Source organism: Rhinolophus sinicus, linkage group LG10 (assembly GCF_036562045.2).
Source record: "Rhinolophus sinicus isolate RSC01 linkage group LG10, ASM3656204v1, whole genome shotgun sequence".
NCBI lineage: Eukaryota > Metazoa > Chordata > Mammalia > Chiroptera > Rhinolophidae > Rhinolophus > Rhinolophus sinicus.
Window position 1 is genome coordinate 40,805,959 of NC_133759.1, and position 12,527 is coordinate 40,818,485.

Here is a 12,527-nt window from a genome sequence, read left to right on the forward strand (position 1 = left end):
CCATATTCCTCAGCTCTGGGTTTTCCGGCCTCCCTGTGGCTCACCTCATTGGGGACGCATTCATGGAGCACCTACGGTCTGCTTAGGGGTTGCCTGCCCCCAGCCCGCCCCAGGCGCTGTCCCCTGGAGATGGTGGCAGCCTGGGAATGTGGGTGGGGGCCCCTGGGGCGGTGGCTGCTGGACAGAAGCCTTAGTGTGGAGCTGCTGGGGTCCTTTCCCGGGCCCAGACCCATGACTGGATGTCTGAGAATGCTGCCCATTATCCGACTCACAGAGCACAAAGGGGCCACGCTGGGGCTCAGCAGGCCAGACGCCTGGGATGGGTGCACGGGGGCTCTGGGTCCCCACCACAGAGGGCAAGGACACACTGGAGTCGAAAGGGCTGCTCTCACACGCAGGAATGAGAACCATTTCCTCCAGCCCCACAGGAGACAAAGACAGAGAAAAACGACCAGGGGCTCATCCCCTCAGGCAAGGGCAGGCCACCCCTCCTGAGCCCAGAAACCAGACCTAGAAGGCCACGACGCCCTCCCCGCTGCCAGCAGTGGAGGGGATCCAACAGAGGTGGGGGGAACATTCTAGAACTCTGGAGGGGGGCAAAACCCCTAGCCTCCCGCAGCATCTTCAGTGGGGAAACGCCAACAGCCATGCCAGCAGCACCAACTGTCTGCAATTGAAACACATTAGCATGGTGGGTGCTGTCTCCTCAGTGCTGCCATTTGAGGGTCACCCTGGTTCCTCCTGGGCCACTCAGTGGGACACGGTGGCCATGACAGGAGATCTGGTGTGGAGGGAGTAGGGGTCATTTCAGGCTACTTATTTGCTGTGTAACCTCAGGCAGGCCTCTAGGCCTCTCTGAGCCTTGGTTTATGAGAAGAGGGGAGGGAGACCCAGTGGAGGGTTAATTAAATGAGGTGATCTTGTGCATCTGAGCCCTTAATGGGGCCGGCACCAACAATGCACCTCAGTGGCAGTTGCCATGAGGATTATACCATTATTGGGGTCTGGTGAGCTCTCCTGAGTGGGGTACAGTTGATTGGTTTGAGGATTCTGGGGGAAGGAGCCCCATGTTTCAGAGCTGGAAAGTCAGTGGATACCACACTTCCTGACATGCTGGGCGCTGTGACACTTGTATGTTTTTTCATCCTCATAGCAGCCTTGTGAGGTGGATTATATTCCCCTTTTACAGATAAGGAAACTGAGGTTCAAAGAGAGGTGGTGCCACCAACGCCACATAAGTGGCTAGGGGCAGAGCTGGGCCTGGAAATCAGGTCTCAACTTCAAGGCAAGAGTTAGAGGAACGCAGTAGTCAAGAGCAGGGTTTGGAGGCTGGCAAGCTGTGCCATGTAGGCAAGTGGTGACACCTCCCTGACCCTCAGTGTCCCATCTGTGAAATGGGGCTGATAAAACCCACCTCTCAGGCTGCTCCGGGAGGAAATGAGATGGATAAAGCCCGAGAGAAGCCTCAGTGATGGTTTCTGGCACTATCAAGACTCAGGCTGGGGGTGCTGAGCTGTACCAGAGGATTTTGTTTCCAGCACCTTTCTATCACCAAGGCAGTGCTCTGAGCAGTCAGTGTGTCAGGAGCATTTCCTGCAGGGAAAGTGTTCTCTGAGCCCAGGCCCAAGGGACAGGAGGGCAGGAGCCCCCCTCCTCCCAGTGCAGCCCTGGCCCCACTGTTATTTTTTCCAATTGTAGAAGACAAACATTTCCTCCTCACAGTTCTGCTCTGCGTAGCCAGAGAGCTGAGGATGGACAGGGCGGGCTGGGGAGTCCCCACCCAGGCCCGGCCTGCTGTCTCTGGGCCAGCCTGGCCACTGACCCCGAGGGTAAGGACCAGGCCAGGACCTGCCCCACCAGAGCCACCCTGTCCTCGTCTACAAAGGCGCTGGGTTACATCCACGTTTCCCAACTGTCAGGTGTTTTGTACCACCTGGATTATGACCTACTTCATATTTGTCTTTAAGTTAATTTACATTTTAAAAACTTCAATAAATGCATATACCAAGCAAGCTTTACATCATTATAGTACTTGGAAAACCAGTATCATTTGCCAAAACCTGAAAATATTACAAAGAAAACAAGGAGCTGTAAGTAAATTCTAGAATGCTGATGTCAACAGTGCTGAGCTTGAGACCTTCTCTGTATTAAAAATGGACAATGACAAATGTTAGAGAGGCATTAAAGACATTAGCTCCAAACAGAGAACTCTCCTTGATATAATCAGAAGGCTTGAACAAAAACTGTAAAGGGCCTGAATCACAATGATATGGGGTTAGCTAGTAGTTAATCCAGGGTTGGTTAATCTGAGTTCGTTAATTCAGAGTTAGCTCATGTTGGGTGCCACCTAACCCCATTTCCCAGGTAGTGTCCATCTCCCCTTGGTTCCCTCTTAAATCTCTTCTGAGAGGACACCCCACTGCATCTCAGCAAGGCCGGGGAAATGTGGGTTCATTCGGTCCTTCCTTCCTTCCTTCCTTCATTCATTCATCCAAGAGTTATCAGCACCTCCTCTGCCCAGCCAGGAGTATAGGGTGGCTGCCACCATGACCCATTTTGGCCTGAAGAAGTTCCCAGCTAATGGGCAGAAAGGAGAAAGCACAGGATCTGGAGACAGGTCTGAGTTTAAATCCTAACCTTCCTAATGCCCCTCAGTTTCTCCATCTGTGAAATGAGTTCAATGATCCCAGCTTTTGTCAGCTGGCTGTGAGGATGGCATGAGATCGTGCAGGGCAGTGCTGGACTCCACCAGCTGCTGTGGGACTCATGACAGGAAGTGAGGCGCTGATGGGCCATTGCTCAATGCAAGGAGAGAGAACTGGTGTTTGCCCAGTACCTGTGATTTGCCAGCACTGTGTTTTCTGGTATGTTATGTTCTTCACATCTCACAACCTCCCGGGAGCCAGTGTGCTATTATGATTGTCCTTGTTTTACAATGAGGAAACTGAGGCTCAGAGAAGGCAAGTGCCTTGCCCTGGGCCACACAGCATTTTGATTTCCAGCTTGTCAGGACACAGACCCTGGCCAAGCCCTCTGCAGTCTAAACTGGCCCTGCATTCCCCCAGCCCAGGGCAGCTCCTGCCCAGCACCCAGCTTGGCAGGTAGTTTTGTGTCCAAAGCGCCCAGAACCATCTTGCACTGTGCACCAGGTTGAGCAGCAAGAACAGAGCATTATCCTCAGGGCTCGGTGGGGGGAGCTGCAGGATGCAGCAAGATGAGCTGGAGACAGGAAGGAAGCTAGGAGGGGTAAGAGAGAGGGAGAGGGGTGGGGATAGGGAGGGAGACAGAGAGAGACAGACACAGAGAGAGACAGAGAGATACCACACAAAGAGACAGACAGTGTGGAAGGAGAGGGAGATGGGAAGAGACTGGGAGAGAGAGAGACAAAGAGAGAGAAAAACTGGGAGGAGCAAGAAGACAGAAACAGAGATGGCGTGGGGAAGGCTAGAGAAAAATAAGACTGAAGGGAGACAGACAGATGGACTGATGGGGGAGGGCTCCGCGGAGGGGTGGGGTGAGGTGCACTAGGGCAGGCAGCCTCCTGCACAACTGCTAGGCGCCCAGTCTGCTCTCCTGGGTGGCACAACACAAGCACTCCTTACCGGAGATGGAGGTGGGGTTATCATTCCTACAGGGCTGTCCCGAGTGGCCTCGAGCCCAGGAGGACGGAGTGCCAGAAGCAGAGCCTCCGATTTCCTGCAGCTGAACACTGCTGGTTATCAAAAGTGACCAGACCTGGGGATGGTGGGTGTGGGTTGGGGGGTGGGAGAGGCAGGCGTGCTGGGCAAATGCTGATGGCAGGAAGGCAGGGTGTTGGGCTAGGGAAGCGGGGGAAGGCTGTAGGCCTGGCTTTTCCTGCCTACCCTGTGGGGCACAGAGAAGCCCCCTGTCCTTCCTTCCTGGCCAGGTGGGAACAAGTGAGGGGAGGCCAGGCTACCCTCAGAGAAAGGGTCCGGGGGAACCATGTGACAGCCAGGAGTCTGATGGGAGTTCCCCCTCCAGTTCTGAGAGGCCAGAGTTGGCTTGGGGGGGGTGTGTTGGGGTGGTTTCACAGCCAACAGAGTCTGTCTTTCACACATTATAGTTCTGCTCCTTGTGAGCTGTGCCTCTCTGGCCAGACCCTTTTCTGCAGCCTCAGGTGCTACATCTATAAGGTGGGATCATAACAGTACCAGCCTCGAAGGGTGTCTGTGAGGAGGACGGGAGTCAACTCAGGTAGAGTGCTTGGCACAGAGCCTGGCACGCAAGCCCTGTTTGAGCACCCGCCATGGCCAGATGCGGTGGGGGCTCCTTACATGGGCTCTGTGACCTTGAGGTCATCACTGCTTGCCTCCCATCCCATTGCCTACCCACTCCTTCCAGGTGAAAGACTCAGCCCAGTGCCAGCTCATGTGGCTGATTTTCCACTAAATCTGAGAGGATGTTAGGTCCTTCCAGAGTCCCCACAAAGGGGAAGTGCCTCCTGGTGAACAGCGGTGACAGGAGAGCAGCAGCCTACAGGGCCCAGGCCTCACTCTGGGTGTGGCCAGCCCAGGCTGCCCCGCAGCCGCACATGCTCCAACATGGTTCTCTCTCCATTTTCCTGATTTATATGCCTGACCCTTGAGCTCTGTCCTTCTGTCCCACCACTTATAAAACTCCTTTTATGGGGCTGGGGTTTGGGGGGACAGATCATGCGGACTGAGGGGGTGGTGCCACCAGCCTTGCTGGCCCTGGGGGTGCCCAGGCCTGGGGCCTAAGGCCTGGACAGTGCCCCGCAAAAGGGAGTTAAAGGGGAGACAGTGTGAGATGGAGAGGGCAGTGGACCAGGAAAGCAGACAGGCAGCGAAGGGGGGACAGGCAGGGATGGAGGAGAGAGGGGTCCGAGGGAGGGGAGACAGGCAGGGGGTTCTAAGGGGAGGGGGCCGAGGAAGCCACGGAGAGTAAGCCAGAGACAGAAAAACAGAGAAGGGAGAGCGAATGCAAGGGGAGAAATAAGAAGGAGAACCAGAGACTGAGAAAAAGAGACAACACGTACGGGGAAGGGAGGAGGGGTGAGACAGAGACAGAGACCCGGAGACACGCAGAGACAGAATCAGGGGCGGGTGGGATAGAAAGAGAGGAAGAAAAACAGAAAACCAGCCCGAGAGAGACGGGCCGAGCGGCCAGGAGGGAGGAAGAGAGGAACAAGCGACGGAGGCGGAGGCTGCGCCGGGGAAGAGAGCCACACCGCGCGGTTGGGTCCTGGAGGGCGCGGGGCGGCCAGACCCACTGTCAGCGGAGCAGAGGCCCGTCGGCCGGAGGGCCGGGCGCGGCCAGCGGGCCCCCGGGGGAGCGGGACCGGGCTCTAGGGGAGGTGGGCGGGAGGCGGGAGGGGGTCCGGGGGCGGGGCGCGGCCGGGCGGGGCGCGGCGCGAGGGCGTGTCCGCAACGGAGCCGCCCCCGCCCCGCCCCCGGCTTGCGCGGCGCGGCTCAGCCGGGCCGGGGCGCCGGGGCCGGGGCGGCTGGCGCGGGCAGGAAGCGCCTCGCGGCCCGGGCCCGCCCCCCGCCTCCTGCCGCCTCCGGGCTCCGGGCTCCCGGCCTCGCCGCGCCCCATGCACTCGCCGTGCAGCGCAGCCCGCGCACGCCCGGATGGCTCGTCGCGCCGCGGGCGGCGCACCCCTTAGCGCCCCGGCCGCCGCGGCCAGCCCCCTGCCGCCGCGCCCGCCATTCCGGGCCCCACCGCCTTGCCCGCTGCTGCTGCTGCTGCTGCTCCTGGGGGCGGCGCGGGCGAGCGCCCTGGAGATCCAGCGCCGCTTCCCTTCGCCCACGCCCACCAACAACTTCGCCCTGGACGGCGCGGCAGGAACCGTGTACCTGGCGGCCGTCAACCGCCTCTACCAGCTGTCGGGCGCCAACTTGAGCCTGGAGGCCGAGGCGGCGGTGGGGCCGGTGGCCGACAGCCCGCTGTGTCACGCCCCGCAGCTACCGCAGACCTCGTGCGAACACCCGCGGCGCCTCACCGACAACTACAACAAGATCCTGCAACTGGACCCCGGCCAGGGCCTGGTGGTCGTGTGCGGTTCCATCTACCAGGGCTTCTGCCAGCTACGGCGCCGGGGCAACATCTCGGCGGTGGCCGTGCTCTTCCCGCCCGCCGCGCCGCCCGCCGAGCCCGTCACAGTGTTCCCCAGCATGCTGAACGTGGCGGCCAACCACCCGAACGCGTCCACCGTGGGGCTGGTGCTGCCTCCGGCCGCTGACGCGGGTGGCAGCCGCCTGCTGGTGGGCGCCACGTACACCGGCTACGGCAGCGCCTTCTTCCCGCGCAACCGCAGCCTGGAGGACCACCGCTTCGAGAACACGCCCGAGATCGCCATCCGCTCCCTGGATGCGCGCGGCGACTTGGCCAAGCTCTTCACCTTCGACCTCAACCCTTCCGACGACAACATTCTCAAAATCAAGCAGGGCGCCAAGGAGCAACACAAGCTGGGCTTCGTGCGCGCCTTCCTGCACCCGCCGGACCCGCCGCCGGGCGCCCGGTCCTACGCATACCTGGCACTCAACAGCGAGGCGCGCGCGGGTGACAAGGAGAGTCAGGCGCGGAGCCTGCTGGCACGCATCTGCCTGCCCCGCGGCGCCGGCGGCGACGCCAAGAAGCTCACTGAGTCCTACATCCAGCTGGGCTTGCAGTGCTCGGGCGGCGCGGGCCGCGGCGACCTCTATAGCCGCCTGGTGTCGGTCTTCCCCGCGCGTGAGCTGCTCTTTGCTGTCTTCGAGCGGCCCCAGGGGTCCCCCGCGACTCGCGCGGCTCCAGCCGCGCTCTGCGCCTTCCGCTTTGCGGACGTGCAAGCTGCCATCCGCGCCGCGCGCACCGCCTGCTTCGTGGAGCCCGCACCCGACGTGGTGGCTGTGCTCGACAGCGTGGTTCAGGGCACCGGGCCGGCCTGCGAGCGCAAGCGCAACATCCAGGTACGCCCAAGCAATGCGGGTGCGGGGGACCAACCGAGGGCTCCCGAGGGAGAGCGTGCGGGTAACTCGGCGGGTTGTGCGCTGAGCGGGTCACTGGTGCGAGCGTGCTGGGACCCACATGTGCGTGTGTGGGGACACAGGTGTGTACTCTGGGCCACAGGTGCATTTGCGGGGACCTAGGTGTACTTCCGAGGGTACATGTGTCAGCTGATGTGGGCGCTGGGGCGAATATGGTCCAAGTGTGCGCGTACTCAAGTGAGTGCTAGGTTACAGGTGGGCATACCTAGGTGTGTGGGAGGGGCCCAGGTTGCCGATGGGTACTCAGGTGAGAGCGCTGAAGACAGCCAAAGGTACATATACAGCTCAGGTGTGCATCTGGGGCCTCAAAGGCAGCAGCACAGAACGCACAGCAAGTGAGTGTGTGTCTGACCAAGGGCTAGGGTGGGCGGGTGCCCGGGCCAGGAGGGTGGAGGGAAGTGAACAGCTCTATGTGCAACATGGGTATGCACGGGGCAGGAGGGCAGTGGTCTCAGGAGGGAATGAGGAGGGGGGCCAGGTGTGAGGGCACACCAGCTGGGTGGCAAGGGGGCCCAGGTGCCCGCCTGGGTTGGGGAGTGTCAAGGAGTCAAGTTGGAGTAACTGTTTTGGCATTGTGGGTACATGACAAGGGTGCAGGAGGAAACTGTGGTTCCCTTTAAGGAAGCCCACCTGCAAACGGTCACTTCTCCAGGGGTCCTGGGAGGTGGAGCCCTGCGCCTTTTCCATACTCTACTTTCCTGGTCTGAGTATTCCATTTGAACCCCAGGCTTCGCCCTAGGAAGCCCCAGCCTCTCCTTCTGCAAATGCCAAACTCAGACCTCTCCTGGTGACTAGGGAAGCCCTGCCTTATCCCTTTTCGGTGGTCCTCAGGCTGTGGCAAGAATCTCATGAGCTTAATTATTCTCCTGTGGGTGTGCCCAACACTGGGGCTTTGAGAAAACCCAGATTCCTTCTCCTATAGTCGGGCTCCCACAGCTACCCACCACCCGGCTGGCTGGCTGCCCCGAAAATAAAGGTCACGGTGGGTGAGCAGAGCAGACTGTCCCAGGGAGCAGCTCTGCCACCCGCAGGGGCCAGCCAGGTCAGGGCAGGCTGCCCAGTGCTGTGGTTGGGACATCTACTATTCCCCTCACCAGAGCCATATCCCCCAATGGGCTGTGTTTGAGAGGGTGAGTTTTGTTTCAGGACTAAAGGAGGTGAGTGGGGAGTCAGCCCTCCTCTACGGAACTGTTGGAACTAGAGACTTCCTTGGCCTTTCCAGGCCCCGTGTGTCCATCCATACTGTCAGCGTGAGTCTGTCCTCTTGGGCGGCTGTAGTCTCCTCCTCCCCCTCTGGCAGGAGCCGTCCTGGTTCCCACGGTCCCTTATTCTCAGCCTGGCCTGGTGCAGTGACTCACTCTGCTGAAGGGGGCTGGGGCTTCCTTCTCCTTACTGGGACAGGGCCTCTCCAGGGACACAGCCCCAGGGACAGAGTGGCCAAGGGCCTCCTCCTGAACCCACGGCTGGGCAAATTCTCAGCCCTCCTCAGCCACTTTCCTGTGTTCCCCCCCTTTTCCTATACCCAGCTGTGGGCCCAGGTCGGTACCACTGGGCAGGATCTCCCAGATGTGTCCAAGCCCCCGGGATCTGAGCCTCCAGCACAGCTGAGGGTGGGGTGGGGAGGGTGGTCGTTATGCTTGCTCCAGGCTATTGCCAGCTCCCAGTTACAGGCTTGGACTTTGCACCCCAGGATCAAACCCTACTCTGTCACTTCCCAGCTGTGTGACCTTGGCAAGGGACTTAACCTCTTTGAGCCTCAGTTTCCTCATCTATAAAGTGGGAATAGTAAAAATAAATCTCTAAGGATTGTTTTAAGGACTAAATGGACTAATTGATATAAAGCCCTTTGTATCTGGCACATAGTAAGCACCTGATAGAGGTCTGCTGTTCTTGTTATTATTACAGGAGACATTATTAGCACAGGTATCTGGGTTTGGTCCTGAATAGCAAACAGTGACCTGTTTTGGCTTGTTCTGCAGCAGTGAAGACTCCACCATCTCCCACTTCTAGCCCCAGATAGAAGCCTCAATAAACATTTCCTAAGCCCCTACTGTGTGCCTACCCCTGTGCTGTGTACTGCAGACCAATGGTGATTCAGTCTCTGCTCTTGTGGACCCTGCAGGCAAGCAGAGGACAGACAGTCCTGACCAGTGGTCAGGCTGTTACAGCCCAGGGCAATGAGTACTGTAATGAGAGAACCTGGGCAGAGGGAGCCGGGAGAGGGCCAACAAGGCTTCCTGGGGAGTGCTATCAAAGTGGAGGTGGATCGATGGGCAGGAGTTGGCCACCTTAGGTCAGCAGGAGAAGATGAAAGGGTCCAGGCAGAGGAAACAGTCTGTGCAAAGGCCTGGAGGTAGGGTACAGCAAGACAGGCTAGAGCAACTGAACAATGGTCAGATTCAGCATGGCTGGGGGAGTGGGGAATGCATGAAAGAAAGGCTAGGGGAGGTGGATGGGGCCTGTGGGGTGTAGGCTGGCTGTATTGGGAATTGGGAATGTATCCTGGGGACATGGGGAGCCATGAAGGGTTTTAGCCAAAGGAGTGATATGATCTGAACAAGCACCTTCGTGCCCTCCTCTGTGGAATGGGGATGGTAATAAAATGCCTACCTCCCAGGACTGTTGTGGGGGTTCAGTGAGATAATACATTTGAAGCTCTTGGTAGTGTGCCCGGCGCACTTGTTTGCAATTACTATGATTATTTTTAATATAATTATTTTAGAAAGTCCCTAGGTGGCTAGTAAGAAGGAAAGATGAGAGGCAGGGAGAGTAGTTGGGAGGCTGGTGCCATCTCCAAGGCAGGAGATTCACTCATTCATTCAAAAATATTTCTTGAGCATTTAGTGTGTGCCAGGCCCACAGGGTGCTGGGTGCAGCGGTGGAGGCAGCAGGCCAGGTCTTGTTCTTGGGACACGATGGCCCATGGGGGGGGGCATGAAGGGAAGCAGGGGGCTTGGGACAGATGTGGCTGCCTGAACGTAGCTCCAGATTCAGACAGGACGGAGGGGAGGGACGCTGCCCAGTCTGGCCTGGCATGTTAGTGCCATTGGGCTAAGGGACAGCACCCCATTCTTCCCTGTGTTCTCCAGGGACATCTGACCTCCAAGATGAGGTGGCTTGGCCAGACCTCTGGAAACTCCGAGGATGGCTTTCAGGGTCTCTCCAGCCCATAGCTCCAGCGCCTTGGTTGGGTGATTTAGTCATCCCAGCTTCTCACTTGGCAGGCGTTGTCCTCTGCTCTCCACCCTTAAGGCAATGCAGCCTCTGCTGCCACCTTCCATTTGGGAATCTGTAGAGAAGGGATGAGCTGCTAAAGTGTGAGGTCAAAGGTAGGGAACCTTGGTTTTCCCCAGCCTTTGAGGGCTCCAATTGTGTCCCTGATGACTTTTGGCATATTTGGGGCTGTTGGACTATTTTGAGAGAAAAAGTAAGTGAGGAAATTAGTCTCCATTGTGTGTAGCATGGATCCCTTTCCTCACCTCATGTTTGAGGTGAAAGCAAGTTGGGAAGTTGCCACAGCTATTGAGGAGGAAAACTGCGATACAGGGTCACCCAGCAAGACAAGGGCAGGCTGTCTTACTCTCTTCACCCCAGCCTTTGAATGACCATAATATTTGTGTTTTTAAATAAAAAAGAAAACCAACAGGGATATGTCAGTGCCACATTTTCAAGGTGTCTTTTTATAGTAAAGGTGGAAAAAAACCCTCAGGCGGTTTTAAACTGGCATGTGGTGGGTGGGTGCTCGTCGTCAAGAAGGCGTTTTCTGAACCAATTTAGGGGCTGAAATACTGGGTGGAGGTGGAGGGAGACAGAGCTTCCAAGATGGGCTTTATATTTGGAATGGGGCTGGGGGCTGGGAGTGAGCTCCCCATGGCCAAGGGTACAAGTAGAGATACTTGGCAGGACTTAGGAGAAGGGGTTCCCATAAGGTTGGCCAGGATGACCTTCTAACCTAGAGAAAGACAGGGCTTGGACCAGAAGACTGTTAATATCCCTCCCCACTTAGGCAACGTCATCTGTGTGGACTGCGAGGTACCTAAGGGTAAAGCTGATGTTGAGTCCCGCTCTCCTGCCTGTATGTTGTGTGACCCAGGGTAAGTTATTTACCCTCTCTGGGCCTCATACTTGCTCATTATAAAATAGGTCAGTGTCTTCTTCTGAGGATGTGGGCAGGTTCAAATCTCACATGCAGTGCCCAGGAAATGGCAGATAGAGGTATTAGTACCAGGAGGGAAAAAATACATCTGAGAAAAGTGTGTTCAGTGTGTGGAACAGCCATGGGGCACGGAGCGCTCAGAGGAGGGGAGGATTCTATAGAGGATCAAACCAGGCCCTGAAGGTGAGCAGGGGTGGGCGAGACACAGATGAGGCGAGTGTGTGTCTGGTGCTTTTGGGGCCCCAGCGAACTCAGAGGCAGGAGCATAGGCTGCGAAGGGGAGAGTGGGCCTGTTGTCACTGCTGTTGATGGGGCAGAGGCGGAGTTTCTGGTGGTCGTGAGGGGTGTGCAGAGAGGGTAGGTGCTGGCTCAGCTCTGTGGGGCCGAATAATAACCAACGCTGAGCCCCCAGTTCTGAGCAGGGACACTGTGCCAACCCTTCACAAACACCAGTGCCTTTTATCTCATACCCGTCCTCCCCTTGAGGCAGGAAGTGCTGTTATCCCCAGTTTACACATAGGGAAACTGAGACCCAGGGTCACACAACTGGTTAGCAGGGATCTGCAGACTGGTTGTCTCGTTCCAGAGTCCACTCTGGGTGATGGCTGGTGTTAACTGTGAGCTCTCTGCTGGGGGTTCTCCAGTTACTTCCTCCCCCTCCCCACCTCCCTAAGATTTGGGTGGAGCCCTTTGTACAAGATCCCCTTCTGTGATAGTAGCTTCAAGCGGGCCCAAGATGGAGCTGATGCTACAGTGAGTCAGAGCCAGAGTGGGGTGAGGCTGGCTGGGGCATCTGCAGAGGCCGGGCCCCAAGTTGGGGGCTGGGGCTGATGGGGCCTCCTGTGGAAGTTGGAGAGGCAGGGCAGCACCTGGTTGCATTCATCTCAGAAAACGGGATCGTTTGGACTCTGGAAGGAGTGAATCCCCTGGCCCTTTGGGGGTGTGAATAAGTGATATGGTCAGTTTGAATGAGGACTTGACATATCCCTTTAACACTGACCTCAGCCCTCTGGGGTACAGACCGTACTGGGGTGGGGGGCTCGGCAGGCTTCCCCCTCCCGTCCTCGGCAGCACCGCACTGTCTGGCATTTGCTAGGAGGGTGAATGGAGGATCTGTCACAGCCCTGGCCAGGCCTACAGGTGAAACTTGCCCAGAGTGGTGGGTGAGTGTCGGACCCTGACTCCAACATCCTGGTTTCCAACCCTGGCTCTGCACTTTCCTTGCTGTGGTCTTGGGCAAGTCACTAACTTTCTCTGGGCCTCCATTTCTCCATCTGTAAAGAGGGAGTGGCGTAGGGAAGAACACAGAGGCCATGTGTGAGTTGGCTTCAGGCCCTGCAGAAATACCCTCTCTAAGAGTTCAT

General features: G+C 57.7%; 1 protein-coding gene across 1 annotated transcript in view; it reads left to right on the forward strand.

Moving 5' to 3' along the window:
* Positions 1 to 5,453: 5,453 nt before the first annotated feature.
* Positions 5,454 to 12,527, forward strand: part of PLXND1 (plexin D1) — a 49,453-nt gene continuing 42,379 nt past the window's right edge. Inside the window, exon 1 of the mRNA XM_019746786.2 lies at positions 5,454 to 6,929. Within this exon, the coding sequence (XP_019602345.2) occupies positions 5,610 to 6,929 (1,320 nt within the window). The 5' untranslated portion in view covers positions 5,454 to 5,609. The remainder of the gene's footprint in view (positions 6,930 to 12,527) is intronic.